The 21,254-nt window shown below is 49.2% G+C and overlaps 1 protein-coding gene across 2 annotated transcripts; it reads right to left on the bottom strand.

The window, feature by feature from the left end:
• Positions 1 to 315: 315 nt before the first annotated feature.
• On the bottom strand, positions 316 to 5,296 carry SIX3 (SIX homeobox 3). Of its 2 annotated transcripts, XM_081315330.1 has the most exons (3): positions 4,625 to 5,296; positions 3,949 to 4,585; positions 316 to 662 (listed from the first exon to the last, which is right to left on the bottom strand). In XM_081315330.1, the coding sequence occupies exons 1-3, from the start codon at positions 4,767 to 4,769 to the stop codon at positions 470 to 472; spliced, it is 975 nt and encodes a 324-aa protein (XP_081171456.1). In that variant the 5' UTR covers positions 4,770 to 5,296; the 3' UTR covers positions 316 to 469. The 2 variants fall into 2 exon arrangements, with proteins under 2 accessions (XP_081171456.1, XP_081171455.1); XM_081315329.1 differs by having other exon boundaries at positions 3,949 to 5,296.
• Positions 5,297 to 21,254: the final 15,958 nt, after the last annotated feature.

Below are 21,254 nucleotides of genomic sequence, written 5' to 3'. Positions count from 1 at the left end.
TCTTTCTTTCTTTCTTTCTTTCTTTCTTTCTTTCTTTCTTTCTTTCTTTCTTTCTTTCTTTCTTTCTTTCTTTCTTTTTCTTTCTTTTCCCTTTTCCAGTAATAATATTCATAATCGCACAGTATTATCACAATTATTATTTCCCAGCTGCAGCATCAGAAATTCACAACGTTAATTTTGTTTTGTTCCTTTACTGAGTGGATTGTGTGTTTTATTTCTTTTTATTTGTTAAGTAAGGTTTGGTTCTATTTATTTTTAAATTCGGTTAAGTGTCTGCTTCTCTTTTTTCGGTTCTCTTTCTAGGGTTGTTCTGAGGTGGCTTTTTTTTTTCCTCGGGGAGCTGGGACAGTTCGTCGAGGGAGTCTGCTCGCGCTTGCTCGGGATGGGATGGGGGTTCACTTTGCCTTCTGCTAGTTTTTGTTTTAATTATTATTATTATTATTTTCTTAGCTTTTGTTCCTTTCCATTATCATACATCACATTCTGAGTCGCTGGAGGTTACCGAGAGGATGGATGTCCCCGTCTCGGCTCTTTCTGTCAAACTGGAGACGCTGGTAGTGGGGCTGGCCGCCGTGGACGGAGACTCCGCCGAACTGTGAGTCGGGCAGCCAGGTTCTGACAAGGACCGCATGCCGCTCTGTCCGATCGCCTGGTGCTGGAGCCTACAGGAGGCGGGGAGACAAACCAACAGGACAAACCTTCGCTCAGAAGCAGAGCCACACAGAAAGAGGCAGAGGAGAGGTGGCGCCCTTCAGGCTGGCTCTCGGGCCGCGCAAATGCGCAGCGCGCTCGGAGCCAGTGGGATTCTCAAGGCAGAGGAGCTGGGATCCGAGGCCGGTCCGAGCCTTCTCCCCAGCTCGACCCCACCGCCGTTTTCTTTCGCCCCAGCTTAGCCTGACCCCTCGCGTCTGCTCAGCCTCTCTCCTCCGCCCCCCCTTCCTTTCCCGGCCAGACTTCCTCCCTCTCCGCTGCGTCCTTAGTTCTCAAAAACCGGAGCAGCCGTCTGCCGGCCTTGCCACCTTCGGTTTCGAGCCGGGGTCGCCCCTGCCCGCCCCCCACCCCCGGCCCTGCCTCCCCTCTCCCTCCAAACGGATCAGATCGGGGGAGAGAGAAAACGCCAGCAAAGATCCCTCGCCGCTGGCTTCAGGTTCGCCTCTCTGGGCGAGCAAGCAAAGTGGGAGCACACGCACTCACGCGGGGACAGGGAATTTGCATTGGCACCTAACTGACACGCACCCGCGCACAGCCCTCTGCCCGTCACTCCCGCGGGCTGCTTTATTTGGAGATGGCGTCTCCTCTCGCTCGCTTTCAGGCGGGCAGAAGGGGGAAGATCCCGGGCCTTCTTAGAACCTCACTCCCCTTAAGTTCCTGCTCCTCGCACGCACCCTTCCGCCAGCGGGACAAACCCAGTTTCGAACCACAACGGGCGACTCACAAAGGATGGGTGGTCGGCAGCGAGGGAGAAGCTCCCTCCTCCTCCTCCCCACCCCACCCGGGGCTTCCCCGGAACGCCACCCAGAAGGAAAAAAAAACCCTGTAATGGGCGCAATGTAAACAAACAGCAAAACAAAGTGACGGGCCTGGCTGTGGGGGAGGGGAACGAACATCTGCGAAGTGCTGGGCACCTTCAGTCTCTGCACATCCCGGAGAGAAGAAAAGCCCGCCGTTCCTCCGAGTCTATTTTTCTGAGCGGCTGAGAGGACGGTTGAATTGCTCCAGCCCCGTTTGGTAGCCCCGCACCGCACCGCACAGCCAGACAAAGGAAGCTCGGCTGCCGCTGCTGACCAAAGCCGGCGCTGAAGAGGGGGCGGTGGGGGGGATTCCGACCCACCAAAACTATCGGGCACCTGGCAGAAGACTCTCAACGCGACCCCACACCCTCGGCTCAATGCAAACTGCCTTGAGCCACTGAAGATTTGGGATGGGGTGGGGGTGGGTGGGATAGGGGGGGTATGAATCGCATCGCATCCCTCCCGAGAGAGAGCGAGAGCGAGAGCGAGATTGTATCTAATTTAGCAAAGGGGATCAAATAATGAAAATAAAAACGTCCGTGTAGAACCTTCAAATCCCTTTTAAGAAGGATCTGAGGATATTTTTAATTCTTTTCTCACCCGGCAGTGAACTGCTTTTTAAAAATAGATCGCCTTGTCATTTCCACTATATTTATACTACTGCGTTTATTACTACTGCCGCTTTCCTTATTGTGATTATTGTGATTATTCAATGACTTATTTTTCTCTTCCACGTTACATGCCTTTTACATTAATCTCGACCATTCAGTCCAAACATTTACAACTCTCATGCTTTGCTGGTGTGGGATTATATGCCTTCTCTCACAGATACAACTGAAAAATAGTTTTACGGCAATATTTCACTTGCTTTATTTCCCTGCCCCAGCATTTGGAACAAAGTTTAACAATATAAACAACACGGAATTAGAAAAATCAACTTGGTTAAAAAAAAAGAAGAAGAAGGGTTTTATCTCCCTACATTATTTCATGCAGCTGCTACCTTTTTGGATGCCATGTTAAAACTATAGAAGCGTTCTGAATCAATAACCAAGCAGAGAAACTCGAATCATATAGTAGTCTAATAAAGTTCTAGCATCCAGTTGCCTGCAATACCGCCCTATATATTTATTTACACACTCATAAAAACGCTTCAGTCAAGCTATCTGAACCCCAAAGAACCTGCCTGTATGTGGGAAGAAAAACAACTTTGGAAACTATTTTAGATGCTTTCCTTTTTTATATTATTATTATTATTATTATTATTATTATTATTATTATTATTATTATTATTATTATTATTATTATTATTATTATTATTATTATTATTATTATTATTATTATTAATAATAATAATAATAATAATAATAATAATAATAATAATAATAATAATAATAATAATGCATCCTTATCTTCTCCTCTCTGCTCTCTCTCGTTCTCGTTTTTTAACGGCATTAATGAGGACAAAAGAAGAGCCCTTTTTTCTCTCTCTCTCAGAAGCTCTCTCTCCGGGAAGGGGGAATCTTCCTCCGTCTACTCAGAAGTAAGCGGCAGGGGATCCGGAGACCTCGCTCTGAGAGCCCCACCGCCGCGCGGAAAGCTGGCCGGTCAGGAGAAAAAGCGAAAAGTCCTAGCCTTCCAGGGCCCGACCCAGATCAATCAAGGCAGACGCTTTCCTGCTGACGGCAGCTCGAGGCCTTTGGAGGTAGTTGTTGTTGAGCTGTTTCTCGCAATGGCCGTTTGCCAACCCGCGACAAAAGAGAGAAACGCGCCTCAAACACTGGCAAGGACAATCCAAATGAAATGAAAAGAACGGCCCGTTCCTTTGTATCGGGCCAAGCGACCCGGGGAGAAGGAGGCTTCCCTCCCAGCCTCGGCTTTAGAGGACTCTGCGCCCTAGTTAAAGCTGGCGGCGAGAATTACGCACCCGCCGGTAGGCAAGAAGACACGCGCGCATTCACACACACACACACACACACATCCAGAAGATTTTTTTGGGGGGGGGGGTTGTGTGTCTATTTTTCGGGGAGAAAGAGGATTGGAATTGAAAGCGGAGGGGGGGGGAGCAGGCTCAAGGAAGACCCCCACGAACTTTGGAATCGGCTCCGAGACGGAACCCTTTCGGGCCTAAACTGAACCTGGCCTTGGATCGCCAGCCAAGAAAGAGGCGAAACAAGCTCTCCCGACCCAGATGCCCAGAAAAGCATGGTTGCACCGCGCCGGTTTCGGACTTGAAAAGGCAACCTTCTCCCCCCGAGAGGTCGGGGAACGTCGGGCTCTCTTCTGCGACCTCCCGGGAGCTGGCCGCTTTCTTAAGGGCCGTCGCCTCCGAAGGGAGGCTTTCCCGGGGGACCATCGGCGGCCCGAAACAAGAGGGCAGGGGTGCCAAGGGGTGCGCGTTCTCCCTCCTCCCCCAGAGAGCTGGGGCCGCCCTACTGACCTGTTCTTGGCGGCCGCCGCCCGGTCTCTCTGCCGCCGGTTCTTGAACCAGTTGCCGACCTGCGTGGGCGTCAGGCCGGTGGCCTGGGCCAGTTCCCTTTTCTTGCTGGGGTTGGGGTAGGGGTCCTGGAGGTACCATTCCCGCAGGAGGCTGCGAGTCCGTTCCTTGAAGCAGTGGGTCTTCTGCTCGCCGTCCCAGATGGTTCGCGGCAGGGGAAACTTCTTGCGGACGCGGTACTTGTCGACCGGCCCCAAGGGGCGTCCGCGCAGCTTCTCGGCTTCCTGGTAGTGCGCCTCCAGCCACATGGCCTGCAGCTTGCCGTGCGACTCCTTGGTAAACTTGTGGTTCTCCAGGATGTGGTAAAGGTCTCGGAAGTTGCCCGTGTGGAAGGCCACCACCGCTCGGGCCCGCAGGATGGACTCGTGCTTGTTGATGGCTTCACATGCTCCGGGCGCTACCGGCAAGGACCACAAGAACCGGCCCAGCCTCTCGATGTCCCCCGTCTCCTCCAGCGTCTCGCAGACACTGGCCACTTGCTCCGGGGAGAAGTTGAGCGTGGGCAGCTGGAACATGGACGGCTCTTCCGGGGCTCCCCGCGAGGCGCCTCCTCCTCCTCCCGCGCCGCCGCCACCGGCCGCTCCGGCGCTGCACCCGGTGGCGGCGCCGCCGTTGCCACCGCCGCCGCCTCCAGCTCCGGCGCTGCTGCTGCTGCTGCCACCAGTGGCCAGAAGAAGCGAGCGGTGGTGGTGGTGCGGGTCGCTGGGGAAGTTTGGCAGAAAGAAATGGGTGGGATAAAGCTCTAAAGGGGATCGGAACACCATGGGACCCAGCCTGGCGGACGGGGGAGGGGCTCGAAAGAGAGAGACCGGGCGAGGCAGAGGGGGAAGGAAGGAAGGAAGGAGAGGAGGACGAGAGGAAGGAGTCGGGATCAAGGCGAAAAGAAAGGAAGGCAAGAGGCAGACGACGGGAATGAAAAAGAGGAGAAAGAGGGGAGGGAAAGGGGGCTCACGCACCCCACGCGCATCCACACCCGCATAGAGACCCTCATCCGAACCCAGACATGCACACACACGTATACACACACTCCCCCCGCGCGCACACACTCACTCCCACCCACCACCTTTCACACGCACGCAGGACACTCGCACTCACACACCCTCACCCACGTACAGGCGGGCATCTGCGCGCCGGCTTGCTCGCTTAGACACCCAGAGGCACACGCACTACACACGCACACGCACACACCTCCAGAGCCAGAGCGGCTGCCGCCGCCGCCGCGGCGAAAACAGATTCAGTGATTCGGCCGCGATCGCCCTAATGACAACAGCCTCATAATATCTCTCCTAAATCCACCGTGAGTGCAGCGCCGAAGCATTTTGTTTCGCTTTTCTATTGGCCTGGCGGGTGTCGTTTGGCGTCGCCATAGCAGCGCCCTGCCAATCACTGTCAGCCTTGCCAATCATCGGGGACTACGTAAGAAAAAGGGCTCTTACCGCTGCGCCCAAAGGCGAGGAGGAGGGGAGTCGGGAAGCAGAGGGAGGGGCGGCGGCGGCTGAGGAGGAGGAGGAGGAGGAGGAGGAGGAGGAGGAGGAGGAGGAGGAAGGCGAGGGAAGCTCGGGCGCATTGGTGTGTTAATCTTGCCAAGTCCTAATCTGAGCACTTCCACTTCTCTGAGGCGTCTTCCACCGGCATGTCTCCCCCGCCTCCCCCACTTCCCTAGATAAATAAGGCAATAAAATGTACAAGGGCAGACGCTACTACTTCTCTGAAATGAGATCCAGGATTAGACTCCGAAGCTGACCGTGGCATTTAAGGGAGCCGCTTCCCCTCTTTGGGAAGAGAGGAAAAAGGAAGGAAAGGGGTTGGGGGGGGGGTGAAAGGAGAAGGAGGCGATCGGGGCCAAGTGGGGATAAAAGGACTCCGAAGGGAAACGATTTACACATGATTTGCACGTAGTTGCCCTTCATTCTGCCTATCTGAGCACTAATAGCGCCGGGGAAGAAAAGCTAGATGAGATCATTAGGCCCATCCTCAGGCCGCTGACCCCGCCGGGAGCAACCCAGGCTGGGGGGGGGGGCATGGGGGGCGTGCGGGGCTCGAGAGCGAAGAGCGGGAGCTTCCTATCTTTTCTTTCCCTCCTTTCCTTCCCCCCCCCCTCCGCTGGGATTTTGCAGAGGTACTGTAACTTCCAAGAGAAAACTTTGTCCCAAGTCTGGGCTCTCGGAGCAGAAAGCTCTTCTCCCGAGCAACCTAGCTTGGAAATGCGGAGCAAAATCGGCGGGGTTAAGGAAAGCCCCGGATTCCTGGAGGTCGTGGGCGAGGCCCCCTCCCCATTCATTAGGCAGAACTTGACTGAAGTGCCAACCTGCCCAAATTGGCCTTCAGAAGCGCCGAGAGGCTCTGCACGGTTTGGGTCAGGTTCAGTTTTGGGAACAGTCGTATCTCTGAAGAGCAAGAAATAATTCTTCCGTAAAACCTGTGGTGGGGGTGGTTGCTGGGTGGCGTCTTCGAATCCTAGGTTTGATTTCCCTGCAGCTTATTCTTTCATCCCTTTTCAGCTCTGCTCCTCATATATACTCTCTTCTTAGCTCTTTTGTAAACTCTCTGGATGTTGTCTAGGCATTTTACACCCGTCCGATCAATCGCGCCTCCCAACTATTACTTTGGGATTCGTGTCCCCTTTAGTTCCCAGGATTATTTTAAAAAAAAACCCAGAAGGGCAGTAAAATGCTTCATAAAAATATTTTTTTAATCTTCATATTTATCTGTGCATACTGTATTTGCGTGTGTGACCGTGAGCAATGCATATAAAAATATATAGGTGAAACCAAATTGCTGACATTCCCAACAGCTAAGCCGGCCTTCTGTGGTCGCCGTCCACCTCCATTTATCCTTAGGTGCGTTGCTTTTAAGGCGATTTTAATCGGCATCTTGAGCTGGTAACTCCTTTGTTTCGTTTCGGCGGCGATGGAAGTGTGATTTACAGAGATTTGTACGGGTCATGGATGTCTTTCCATCCTTACTGTGTATATTTAGACAGGACTTTGGTTGGTGTTAAAAAGTGTATATTTTGAATGGGTTCACACACAGTAGCAAACAATAGGGACATTGTCCAGGCATGTAGAACGCGTATTGAAACGCAGCATCCAGACTTCTCCTAATCTGCCCTCAATAAAGCTGAAATAATTATCCTAAGCCGCCTTTCTAGAAGTAGAAAAGAAAAAAAAATCATGGAGGAATTCAAAACTTGAAGAGAGAGAGGAAAAAAAACACCCAACAACTTTGCTCTGCATTCCGATGCAGATCTAGAAGGGCGACAGGGAAGAGGAGAAGGGGGCGGTGAGAGTCCAAACTGCCGAGGAAGGCAGAAGGAGGAGGAGGAGGGAAGAAGCGGGGACAGTTATGTACAATTAAAATGGGAAAACGTCCCGTGACTTGGCCTATTTGAAAGATGCATAATCATCATAATTCGAAATGCTGCCGAGGAGAGAGCGAGAGAGAGAGCGAGAGAGCGGGGGGGGGGAGTTAGGGGCCTTAGCCGGACACCCAAACTGGCTGGGATCTTTTCACCGAGCAGGCTCTCTGAAATAAATGCCAAGTGGCAGATGAATAAGTCCAGTTGGAAGAGCTACTGGACTGGAAGATCCTGCTGACTAGATTAGGCGTTCGTCACTCTTCCACCAACTGTCAACAGGGGCTCATATTCCCAAGGAAAACAGCCCTTAAGTTTTACTGATGTACTTTAACACTTCTGTTAACAAACTAGTCCGGCGGCGGCGGGTTAGGAAGAGGCCGGCTGGCGGTTGATATCTTCTCACCCAGCCAGCCCTCTTGTCCCTGTCCCGGTATCAGGTTTCCATTTAACGCAGAACAGAGAGATTTTGTCGAGTTATGAAAAGCTGGGATTGTCCACTGAAGTGTTTAACCAAAGGTTGGGGAGGCGGAGCAAACTTTCAGTTTCGCCGAGGGCAAAAGGATGAAGAATACAGGGGCCCCGGGGAAAGAGGGACACCTGCCTCGAGTCGGTACCTTAATGTTTCAGTCGGTTTATCTGAAGAATGCTCGTGTGTGGCTCGCTCTCTCCCCCTCTCTCCCCCCCTCTCTCTCTCTCTCTCTGTATATGTGTGTGTGTTCATACACACCTTGCTAGTTAGAAGAAGCTCCTGAGAAAAAGTCAGACTCCGAGCGGCATTCCTAGTCTCTCAGGAGCTGTCCTGGTGTTGTGGATGCTCCAGTCCGGGCCATATGAACCGTCTCTAACGCCTTGGTCCCGGCTCAGTTCTGACCTCTTCCGAAATTCAGAACTATTTTGATATTTTCTTCCATGTAAAGGAAAGGCGCGGCGGGGGTCTGGGGGTGAGGTTTTAGGCCTTGGGATCTGAGCGGGGTTGGTCAGATTGCCAGCACTTTTTCAATAGCATCTGCGTGGGCTTGACTTGGCCTTCAGAGGACAGGGGGACTCAAAATGACATGCTTCCCTTTAACAACTAAGTAGAGGTCGGAAGCGTTTCAAATACCTGGATAAACGACGTCGAAGTCGGGCTTATTACTCTACTCTGCAACGGCATCTCCTCGAAAGATGCTACCAAGCCTGGCTTTTCTGTCTCCCTCATCATCCCACGAAGGATTGGCCCAGCCTAGTCCGGCCGTATCACAGTAAATGAATGGGCAGCACCAGGCTTGCTTCGCTCCGCCACAACCTGACTTGAGCGTTTTCCCGAGCTTAAAACAGGTTACAAAGGTCCATTTTTAGCGCACCCGCCCATCCCCGAAGCCGCACACCTTTTTCCATCTTGGTCTCTTGACCCCTCCGTCTCCCAAAGGGGGTGATTTCGGACATATTTCTGGGATGCCAGGCCTCTGAGGCGCTGTCCGGGGGGGGGGGGAACCAAAGACAACCTTTAGGCATTGTTGATTCGAGGACAAAAGTTGGGGGTTGCGGCGATGCTCTCCATCTCCCCTCTAAGCCTGTTAGGGACACATTCTCATGTCCTTAAAGTACAAGCAGATAATTGTTGGCGCTCCATCTTTGTGCGAAGGAGGCCAGGGTGTAAATGCCTTTTAATGACTGCAGCTGCTGGCTGAAAACTGTCAATGGAATTGGCTAATGCAGAGCCCCCGGAAAGGGGGAAAAAAGAGGGGGGAAAACGCTTTGGGGAGCGAACTGCTGAGCGCCGCTGGAGCCGAAAGGGAGCTGGGAAGGTCGAGGAAGACACTGACAGACGACAGACAGCAGGAGGAGGAGGAGGAGGAGGCGAAGAAGAAGAAGAGGAGGAGGAGGAAGATGAAGTCGGAGAGAGAGGGAGAGAGGGAGAGGGAGAGAGAGAGAGAGAGAGAGAGAGAGAGAGAGAGAGAGAGAGAGAGAGAGAGAGAGAGAGAGAGAGAGAGAGAGAGAGAGAGAGAGAGAGAGAGAGAGAGAGAGAGAGAGAGAGAGAGAGAGAGAGAGAACACCCTGGGCCTTCCACCTCTATTCCAGGGCCGCCGAAACCTGCCTTCTGCCCTCGAAATTCTCTTCCGGATTCTGTAAGTCCTCCCCCGCCCTGACCCCTAACTGCCCACATTCAGATCTCCTAGAAATCACGTTTGCTCTTTGTCGAGGAGCCTACTTTTTCGTACCGTGTGCAGTGTTCCCTTTTTCTTTTAAGACCTGCCGGCTTAACGGCTCCAAGAAAACCCGGGGGAAAAGCGATCCGTAGTCGACCCCCTTTCCCGAAAAGCAAAGGAGAGGGCATGGAGGGGAAGCCGGGGATCGGGGCCCAAAGCCACTGTGCGCGCCCGGGCTGCCTTTCCCCACAGGCGGGACTGTTTCCGCGCCGGCCGCCGCCACCTCCCCCCCACCCCCACAACCCCCTTTTCGTCAGGCTGGCATCTGGCACCCTGGTCTCCAGGCGGAAGTTAATTTCCAGGAAGATCCAGGGGGCGCCTTCCGACCAGAAGGCGCCTCTGCCGGGAATCGGGGAGAGCGCTGGTCCCGGTCCCTCTGCCGCTGCGTTCCGAGCAACAGGACGTTCCGCGGCGCTGAACTTCACCGGGAAAGGATTCGGGGAATGGCGGTGACCGCGGGGCGCCTGGGCTGGGCAGGCGCTCATTCCCAAACGTGCAGCCCTCGAGGGTAGCCGGTTCAGCCGAAGCCTAGTGTGGGGCTGAGGTGTAGGTAAAGGCGCCCAACCGTCGGTTGGAGGCGATAACTTTAAGCCTCGTCAATTACGGTGCACTAACAGATCAGGGCGCCAGATTCTTTGGCTCTTCAGGGACTCAAGAGCGGCGATCACTGGGGACTTGTATTCCGAAGGCAGCCTCTCCGAACCGCTCCGTCGGCCGGTCGAACGAAATGTAAGAAAGGAGGGGCGGAGAGGAGAGGAGGAGGGAAGACGGGGGGAGACAGGAGACACACACAGAGAGAGAGAGGGGGGGGGGCAAAGAGAAAGAGAGAATTTATTTTCTACTGTTTAGTTGATACTTCTATCTTCCAATCCTCTTCTTTCTTTTAATCCTAATTATGTTCAAAAAAATCCTAGCTGGTGGGTAGGAGTTAGAATCGTCTCTCTCTTTCCTCTCCTTTTATCAATAATATTGTTCAGATTGGTTCAGTCAAATCTGGGGCTTCCTCGGGGGAATTTTAAATGAGCTGGAGAAAAGGGATCGGAAAGGGAAACGTGGGCGGGGGGGGGGGGAGAAGGAGAGGGAGAGAGATTAAGAGTCGAAAGGAGAGAACACTTCCATCAACCTCTTTCACGCATAAAACTGAAAAAGCTTCTTTGTATTTTAGGAGTTTAAATGAGTTATTTAGGAAGCAATGAGTATGCACATTTACAATCTTTAAGATGTATCTTTCTCCACGTTAAAAAAAAATCTGATTTCCGAAATGCCGAACCCTCTTAAATCTGATCCATTCGGCGACTGAAATTAAGGCCACTTGATGTGAAGAGCTATAAACGGGAGGCAAATAACTCTGAGGAATAGAGTGAGGAGTAGGGAGGAAAAGGGACAAATCTGCGCTATCAGAAAGTCACTTCCAAAGGTTTGTGGTGAAACTTTGCTGTATTTCTGCGTAAAGTTATTTTTACATAGAATATGCAAAAATGCCTTGGACTAGTGGATTAAGAAAATGTTTTTAAAAATGAAATAAAATTCGTTCCAGGGGTATGGACAAGGCACTCTGCAAGCAGAAAAGTCCTTGTTCGTTGGATAAGAATGAAGAGTTGATTCTCCTAAATCTGTTGCCGAGGTTTCTAGGGATGCTGTGGGCTGTAGTCTAACACATTTGTATTGCACCAGGTCTGATAGCAGATTGTGTGGACCGTAGTTTACTTTGACATGAAATCCTTGATGTTCTTTGTTTGAAGGACAACTCACTCGGGATGGTGGGACTTAAGTAGATATATCCTGTTGCCAGGTGCTCCTCTAATATTTTCCCGAATTTTCCCATTGGAAGGTTAATACTCTTTTTTCTCTTTTCATGTGACATTTTGGAAAACAAAAAAATGTGCCTCTGAGCACCTACTTCAGGTGGTATCTCAAAGTATTATCACCCTACCTCTCACCAGTAAGGACAATTGAAAAATAAACCTCGACTGACTTCAGATAGGCTCCTGTGAGAAGGGGTCTCTGATTCTAGGCAGGTTACTCCACTAAAAATCGGAGGAAGTTGCAGTTCCAATATTGGTTTCATTGCGTTCAGTGGTGCTTGTTCCCACGAAGTACAACTAAAATAGCAGGCGCACATATGCACGTAATGGCCTTAATGCAGAGGGCAGGCCTGGCTGTCGCCCGCCGTAAAGTGAATTTGTGTCTACTTGGGATCAAGTGCTGTGGGCATTCCTGACATCCTGTGTGTAGTAGATATAGCTGGAATTAGCTGCTCCTCCAAGCAAGATCCTGTTCCTGATCAAACCTCCAGCTCAACCTTAGCTGTGTTTACATTGAAGTAAATCCCACGCAGTCCAATCATTTCCTAGGATTACAGCCTTCATTTGGAAACCGTTTCTCTCCTATTTCTCTGCACTGTTGAACGTGTTTTTAATCACTCATTTATATTACGTTAAACCATCAGTACACTTCAAGCGAGAGATACATGGCAAAAATGTGCTTAGAAACTGCTGCTATTGAACATGCACAGAGAACAAATCCTGGAGAATACAGTGTGAATTCCTTGAGTAATTTAGAAAGAGAACCCTCCAAGGGAAAGCTTTAATCTAATGCAGGAACTGTAATTTACCTATGTAAATTCTGGAGCAAAGATACAGTCCATTGAGAACGCTTCAGGGTTCTCCTCACTGTGTCTGCCTCTGTTTCCTTCTTTTTCCTCCATAAAACTAAGATGTTTCTCTTCTTTTTCAGTCAAGTAGAACAGTTGCAGGCCAGGCCGAAGCAATTGACTGAGGGAGCATTTAGTCATCAGGGCTTCTGCAAACTGTAGCCTCCAGGGCCCCAAGGGGGTCGCCCAAGCAGCAATCCCTCCCCACGTTCAGAGGAGTTTCTACCCAGTAAAGATGCTCTAAAGCCTAGCCCGTCCAAGATTTGGAGGAGGGGGGGATGGGGGTGAGGCTGTCAAAAAAGACCAGACTAAAGCAGTTAAAGGAAGAGAGAGAGAGAGAGAGAGAGAGAGAGAGAGAGAGAGAGAGAGAGAGAGAGAGAGAGAGAGAGAGAGACAAGTGAAGTTGCATTTTCCCCAAGTTTCAAAATAACCCTAACCCACTCCAACCAAGGTTACGATTGGTTCAATTTTTTTCTTTATGGATCCTCAAATTCATGTCGCCAAAGGGCAAGTGAAAATAAAATGAACGCTTTTTCAGTGTCTGAAAGGGGCGCCCTCTCAAGGCCCGGCTTCCAAAATAATAACAATAACAATAACAGTTCCCCTTCCCTCCCAACCCACTCCTTTCATAAACGCCACCCCACCCCCCCTCAGTCAGAAGTCCCTTCTCTTTAGTTCAACTTCTGGCCTGAAATGCAGTGGGATTAAAAATGGTCTTAATGGATGAAATTAATAAAATGAGAGAGATCCTACAAATAAATACACATATTCTGGCCCCTCTCAACCACTCTGGTCTAATCATCCCCTCCTTTTCCAATTTAAGCAACCAGGAAAGTGGGGCAGTTCTACATCTCTGCATGAGTTCTATTAAATGCACACCTGTTTATTACAAAATAAGTCTGTCTCGTGGGATTTTGTCCTTAAGATGTGCAAGTAAGGCTAACTTTCAAACACATTAAAATCCACAATAGATTTAGATAATTTATAGTCGTCATTATCATCATCGTTGTCATATTTAGATCGCAATCTCATAAACTTATTATCCCCTTCAATTGTCCCCAAAACTTTGTGAAGTATGATCAGAAGAAAGAAGATCTGAGCGTAATTGGGGGGCGGGGGAATAAAAAATGGAAAGAACATATTTGAATCAAATTCAGCTTCCACCACTCTTGGATAGCTCCAAATAATGTTCTTAACACCCATACCAAAATAAAATGTTAACTCTCCTCTTGGGTGAGTTTTCCCGGATCCTAATCTAGTCTGCAGATCTGTGATTTCTTGTTGGTCTCCCATCCAAGTATTAACTACACAAGAAGCTGCTTGATGTTTTAGGGCAGGGGTCCCCAACCCCCACCCCGTCCGTCGACCGGCACCCGTCTGGCATGCCAGCAACAACAAGCCAAGCTCCATCTGCAGGATGCAGGCAGCCTGCCAAACCACGCCCCCTCCGGTCCGCGGAAAATCCTTTCTTTATGGAACCAGTCCCTGGTGCCCAAAAGGTTGGGGCCACTATTTTAGGGTACAGCAAGGCCTTTATGAGTCTGGCCAGATGACTCTTTCCCCAGTTTAATTTTTCACTCCCCTCATCCGCATGACCTCAGGCACGAATTGGTAGGTGGTAAGTCTAGTTTATGGCATAGTCTACTATGAGCCATTTTGCCTGACAAACTTAGCCAAGGGGTAGCAATACCACATAACTCCCAGGCGTATGCATATGCATGGCAACAAAAAACCCTAGAAGTTAGGAGGGAGTAGGACCCTCTAAATAGGTCCTATTTCCAAGTAGGTGCCGTAGACACTGGTTTTCGTCAGATGTGGACCATGGCGCTCGTGAGAAAGGTCGAGGACTTCCGCCGCGACAGACCAAAGAAAGGAGACGTGGTCCCTTTAAATCTGGGGGTTTCAGCTTTCCTGGAAGGAATTTCGCGGCCGTTCATATCTCTGCAGGTGCTTTTGCTCTCGCGTTCTGTCCGAGGAGCGGACGCCCAGTTCTTCCCTACGATCCAAATCGTGAGCTTTCATGGCCAACGTTATCTCCCTTCTTCCCCATTCCGCTTGCCTCCCACTTTACCCGCTCCCCCTCCCTCTAGGTCGGCACTTTAAAAACAATTAGTATTTTCCTATTCTGGAGGTAAATTATTCAAACAAATGTTTGCAAGGACCCCGGGGGCGAATTTGGCCGTGGCGAAAGGTTTGATTAGCCTGATTTCCTCCTCCTCCTCCTCCTCCTCCTCCTCTGCCCCCTCCAATCCATTCGCCTCCCCCAAAGCAACAAAAGGCTGGAAGTTTCGAAGAGGGCAGCGCCAATTAGACGCAAATCATTAGTTGCTCCGTCTTCAGAGCGCCCCAGTTGGATGAAGCTTGTTCCCCCGGGCTCCATTAACATCCCCGGGATAGGCAAAGCTCAAACAAGCAAGCACGTTGGGTGTCAATATCTGCGTTCAGGGATTTTTCTGACCAGAAGGTCAGGGGGAAACAGCGAGCAGCGGCGTTGGGGAGCGCGAGCTAACGAATAGCAAGCCCCAAATGCAGAGTATTGCATTGGCTGTTCCTTCTCCATTATCGGCCTTCAGCTCTGTCTCCATATTGATTTCCATAGCCACGTTGCACATCCTTGGGAGAAAAAGTTGCCGGCCTACAATTTACATTGGCTCGAAAGCTCCGTCCTTTTGTCAGTGGAGGCAGAGGCGTTCACGAAAGTGCAAAATGCAGTTTATTCAGAGGGCGTTCAGACTTTCCAGCAAAGCTCCCCGCCTTTTGCCGGGAGAGAAGAAGAGAGCGAGGCGAAAGAGGTGCTTGGGGGGTTTTTGTGCCTCGTTCTTTGTTGGCCGAACCACTTTTGGTTGAGTTTGTGCAGCTTAGCAAAACACAGGGAAGACTTAGCTAGGGGATGAGTATGCTTGGACGTCCCTAAACTCACTCACTTCTTCCCTCGTTTGTATTTCAGCTACTTCCACTCCTGCAGATTTAAGCTGAGACTCCCTGTTAACAGGGGCTGTCAGTATCACACTGAGCGTGGCTTGCCAAGACGCCGGTTGCCTTTCAGGTGTTTCCCACCACCATTTCTCTCACTCCCAGAGAAAGATCCATGCCTACTGGGAGTGATGGAAGTGATAATCCCAGGAATTTGGAGGTCGCCCAGTGGGGGAGGCTGCTCAGACGTCCTTAGCGAAAGTCACAATCCTAGAGGGAGGCTGGAACAACTAACCAAGCAGCCAAGAGAAAAATAATTTTTTTTTAAAAGGTGGAATTTTGATCAGTGAAAAATAAAACAAACAAAACGAACTATGGTGCATCCAAAAGTGGAAAAGAAGTAATAGGAAGGGGGAGAGGAAGACAGAAAGAGTATCTACTACTATTTCGGAGGGAATCCTCTTGCAGAAGAAGAAACGGGCAAACTTAAGGAAATGATGAACTTTAACGCTGTTTCTAAAGATAAGCTAAGGTGAAACCAAACCTCTAAAGCTGATCTGGAAACCTTACTTGGCCATATGGTGCTGATTTCAGAGGCCACGACTCTCTATACTTGCATAGGAAGAGAACTTTTCTTGGTATGGTCAGGAGAAATCTTTTAAAGGCAGGCTAGGCAAGATCTTCAACCTACGGTAGACCAGTAAGCATATATAGTTTACTGCCTGGATTTCGTGCTGAGCCCATAACTCGCCCACTCTAATGTGTACATTGCCCCAAGAACACCATGTCGTTTAAAGTGGTTTAAAGAAGTTGTTATTCCTACTCTCTTATCCTATTCATTTTTATTAGCAGGTACCAGAAATCCATATAAAATGTATACGTATCCTGTGCTAATCCTTCAAGGATGATATTCTAAACTCTTCACCAGAAAGGAATGCCTGATGAGCACGGTGGGAATTGTTTCTAAGTCAACCTAAGTAGAGTTGCACTGTAAGCCTTGTGGTTCTAGATAGAGTCTCTCCCTCACCTCAAGTCCATTTTAGATAAAATTCTGAGAGTAATGCTTGGAATTTCAGCTTTTCAGAAACTGTTTTGTGACCAAGTTCTTTTGCCAACTAAAGGGGGACTGAAAAGTTGTTTCTCTGCTCCGTGCTTCTGGCTGGAATTCTCAGACTCTTTCAGAGAGTATGTTTAAATGGTGAAGTGATTTTAATTGCACGTTTACAAACTGAGCAGCTTTAAACTGCATTGATCTCAAAATGAAATATCTCATAGAGCTCTGAAGCCAATGGGAGGAGAATCAGGATAGTCTTCTGTGGTCTGTTCCTTTGCAGAATTCTGCAAAATCTTCCTGGCTGTTCTCAAAATCTATAAAATATCAATGAAGAATTGGGTCACACCTAATCAACTATATTTGATTCCACTATCCCCTGAGCCATCAAATATTCCCTAAGGGTGGTTCAAGTGCAACAGTTCATATGTAACAAAGGGACAACTTTGATCATGTGAATCTCCTTTCACTTGACACACACGAACACATAAGGAGAATTTAGAGAATCAACCTTGGATCATTGAGAATCCAGATCATATCTTTTTTCAGGACTAAACAAATATTTTACCAGATCTCTGGCTGCTTCAAATAAAGAGCCCTGGGAATAAAATCAAAGGTTTGATTTGTGGGTACTGCCCAAGTACCCACAATTCCAATTATTCAATGGAGGGACTTTAATGAAAGAGTCTGTGCATTGAAAAGTGCAAAGTGTTGTTGATAATATTAAGGCGAGGTCCTTTGTGTGCTGGTGCACCAATGTTCATGCATTAAGTACAACTGGATTAATAATTAAGATTATTTTATAGGATTATGTTTATTCACAGAGAGGAAAAGAGCAAAGAAGCGTGTGTTTGGGAAGATAGGTGAATGGATTTATAGAGGATATATATCAGCACGTAAGGACAGCTTTAACACTAAAGCTTCACAGAAATAGCAGGATTTAAACTAATTTAAGGCCTCATCGATTTTTGATTTTTTGTGAGATTTGCTTCCAAGAAATATCTGAGGAATCATTTGACTGCATGTAGCTCTGGAAGTGACAATAAGGACAGCCCTGGACTCGGGTGGGAAATGGAGGTTTCTGTTGATCATAACGTCCTAAATAATTAGATCCACGCTCCCATGTCATGAGGGTTTTATTTGAAAGGACATTTCTGCATTCAGAGATCACTGTTATTTGTCAAACAGATTTTCCTCTCTCTCTCTCTCTCTCTCTCTCTCTCTCTCTCTCTCTCTCTCTCTCTCTCTCTCTGTCTCTCTCTCTCTCTCTCTTTTCCAAAAAAAGCTTGTAGATAATGTTGAATTTATTGAATGGAAGAAAGAAAGGAAAGAAGTGGGGGGAAAAATAGGGGGGGGGGAGAAATCCGGGGAAACTATATAAGAAGAAATGGGTTTATTTAAAGGAAGAAATGGTAGGTAAAAGCCGGCTCTCCCCAACTTTAGCGCGGGATGCCCATCGGAGATTTCCCTTTTAGCTCCAACAGGGCAGGAGGTACCCCTTTCGAAGGCTCCGTCCCTCACCTGTACAGGCAGAAGAACGTCCGTGGGAAATTACAATAGGCGAAGAATTAACCCACCTATGTAGCTTTCGGGGACAGCAGTACCGAGAGACCTTTATTTATTTATCGCTAAGCCAAATCCCGGGGAGGGGGGGAGGCAATGGTTTATGAATGCTTGGGCCCAGGAGAGGGTTTCGCCGCCTTTGGGACGCGAAGGGTTCAATGTGTTCCGCGCCAGACTTTTTAAGGCAAGTGTCAGGGAGAACAACGGAAGGGGTGAAAGAAAGACTGGGGACCTCTTGACTTCTTCACAGTTGTCGGGAGGGCGCCGGAACGGCTGCATGGATTGTGGGGGGGGGGGGGAGACTCCCTCGGCAGAGCGGACAAAGCTAGGGGGCAAAACCCAGCCACGAAATAAAATAAAATCCAACAGAGGAGAAGGGAAAAGTTGCGGCAAATGCTTGCCCTTCCCTCGGCGGCATTCGAGTAAACGACGAGGGGGGGGAGGAGGGTGGCGGAGGTGGTAGGCGAGAGGGGAAGAGCCCACCTGCCGGGACAAAAATCCTCCCTCCCTTTTTCTTAGCCCCAGCATCTCAGAGGAGGACAGAGACTGGCTCTTTCCTTAGCTGCCTGCATTTTAGCGGCGGGGTGGGGTGGGGAAATCTTCAGTAAAGGAGAATATTTGTAGCTCAGGGTTGAAATGAGTGGTGAGTCCTTGGTGGTCTCTGAGCTTGCTTGTTTTCTTGCAGACGTTGCGTTACCCAAACTAGGTAACATCATCAGTGCTAGTAAGGAGTGCAAAGATCTTCCGGAAAATCTCAGCTTGCCCGTCTTTCTCTCCGGGCCTTGGGCTCCGGAGGCCACGGATGCGCGACGCGGGCTCAGAGGTCTCTCCGCGGATTCCTTGCAAAGCGAGAGGCCGGCAAGCAGCAGCGGTATGTGCCTGGCTGCTTCCTTTAGTCTAAAGGAAGCCCCGTAGAGCCTTGGGCCTTGCCATTCCCGGCCTCGGAGGCGCCTGTTCGGGCAGAGCAACTTCTTAAGTTCCCTTGAGAAGGGATCCTTTGAAAGACGTCCCTGGGATCAGCTCCGCGGCTGCAAGACCAGCGAAGCGCCCTGGATTAGGAGCGCCGTCTCGCGTGAGAGGGAGCCCACTCGAGGCGAGCGGACACTACCGCAGCTTTGCGGGCTCTTGCTCTTCCACCTGGGCTGAACTTTCAGCTTGCGCGGAACTTTCTGGTCTGGACCCCAGGTTGCCTCGAAAGGGCTTGCCTTTCTTTACTTGCAAGCCGCCGTTAATTTTCGGAGAGACCTTTCATTCCCCTTGCAAATGGGATCGTGCTGCAAAACTCTGAAAATAAGTGAGAGGCAAAATTGACCTAGGGCAGGGGTAGGCAACCTCGGCTCTTTTGTGACTCATGGACTTCAACTCCCAGAATTCCTGAGTCAGCTCAGGAATTCTGGGAGTTGAAGTCCATGAGTCATAAAAGAGCCGAGGTTGCCTACCCCTGCCCTAGGGGATTCATCCCAGCACACGGGCCGACGCGCCTCTTTTTTTTTTTTTTTGCCAAGATTACGGCAGACTCTGAACTTCCCTTCAATAAGCTTCGGGTCTCTTGTAGGGAGACAGGCGAGAAGGAGGAGGAGAAGAAAGGGACGACGTGCCGTTTACATTATCACTCAGCACATTATGATCTGTAACTGAGAAGCCAGACACGTTGAAGGGCAGAGCCTAAGCACCTCCATCCAGTTTAGTGAGGCTACATGGGGATAAATAAATTGCGGGCTTTGACCTATCAGCCCAATTGCAAGCACATTTATTTCAATGGAGTTGTGTTTTTGCTTTTTTTTTTAAAAAAAAAAACTTGCTAAAAAGTGAGGGGGGAGGCACAATTTTAAAAAGTGCTTAACTGTTGAGTGGAAGAAATTACTCAACATTGTTACTGAAAGAGAAAAAAAGATCCTTATCTTCACTCGTGATGATTAATTTTGGCATCTCTTTGGCTGTTCAGCAAGATAAATTATTGTCTTTTATCTCTGTGAGTGTATACAAATAAAATATAGAGGGCTACCTAAAGCAATTACCTCCAAATTCATTTGGAGCAACAAGTAAAGGCAGAGAGTCTTACTTACAGTTCCAAGAAGCCAATCCCTCTAAGTTCAGTCAGGTTCATTCCCAGATAAGGCTATTTAGGATTGCAGCTGTAATAAGGGTTTGTCCATATGGGAACGCTGTTACCTTCCCACCGTAGTGGTCCCTATTTTACTACTTGCATTTTTACCTGCTTTCAAACTGCTAGGTTGGCAGAAGCTGGGACAAGTAACAGGCGCTCAAGATGAGCACCGGCCCCTAGAGTTGGAAATGACTAGCACGCATGTGCGGGGGGGGGGGGGGGACCTTTACCTTTACCATATGGGAAAGACACAGATAGAGTTGGCAAGCTTTTGCAAACATAGACACAGAGTTCTATATTTACTTACACACACACAAAAGTACACACACACACCACTCACACACACACACACACACATACACATACACACAGGGGTTACTCTTAGGATACAGAATGTATTGCTTTTGTTTATACAAATATCTATGAGTAACAGCCCCTTTAGTATTAGCAAAATCAAAAGTTCAAAGTATAAATATGCTGATTTTGTATATAGGGAAGAAGCCCACACTGCTTGTGCTTCCATATGACAACAGGCATGCCCTGTGCTCTTCAGCTGAACATGGCAATGATCCACATCTTGCCAAACAGGCTCCCCACCCTAAGCAGACCTCCAGCTGCTAAGTGACTTTATAATGTAGAGAATCCCCTGCATCAGGTGAAGAACGGGTAATCTCAGCCTTCCTGGAGAGCTTACACAGGGAGTATCCATGGGTCAACCAGGAAGGGAACAGATGGGAAACGATGAGGAAAAGGTGTCAATGGTGCGTATCAGGAAGCAGGCCTGAACTGCAGTTAACAGCAGGCATTTGGGTTTCTTTGCATAGGGGCAGGAAGACTTGGGCTAGGTAGAAATGGGGTTAGAGAAGAATTGAACTGAGGGCCAAGGCTGCTTCAAGGAAACTGCCTAACTTCCAATTGTCTTTGAAGTTAAGAGGAGTCAGGTGGATTGGGAGACAACTTTCTTCTGACTTCCTGGACTCAAAAACTCCAACTGACCAGACACTTTTTTTTCTGGTACTGCTACACCAGCAATGGTCTGGAAGCTACTAACCAAGCACTTTGGGACTGAAACAGGCAAGTAAATACATAATTCAAGAGCATATTTTCTCTAAAAGAGGGGCACCCTTGTTTTCCACCACTTTCTGGAAAGCTGACTGGAAAAAGTAGACAAATTGCTGGTGCAATTCTATTTAAGAACAGGATTTTGGAAGCCTTAGCCATGATCTGGACAAGATGGAGCCCTTAGGGCTGGCCTTACTTTCCAAAAGAAAATTTAGGGTCACATCTCATTTTGGAGAAAGTAATTTGTGCAAGCACAAATCATTAATATCAGAATAACCAAGGATATGTCGGGAGAGAATCCCTGCCCAACATAGATTAAATTGCATTTTTTTTTGAAAAAATGCTAGTCCTGG

The sequence above is a fragment of the Vipera berus genome (assembly GCF_964194415.1).
Source record: "Vipera berus genome assembly, chromosome: 1".
Lineage (NCBI taxonomy): Eukaryota > Metazoa > Chordata > Lepidosauria > Squamata > Viperidae > Vipera > Vipera berus.
The sequence above is the reverse complement of the archived record's forward strand: the minus strand, read 5'-3'. Positions and strand labels throughout refer to the sequence as shown.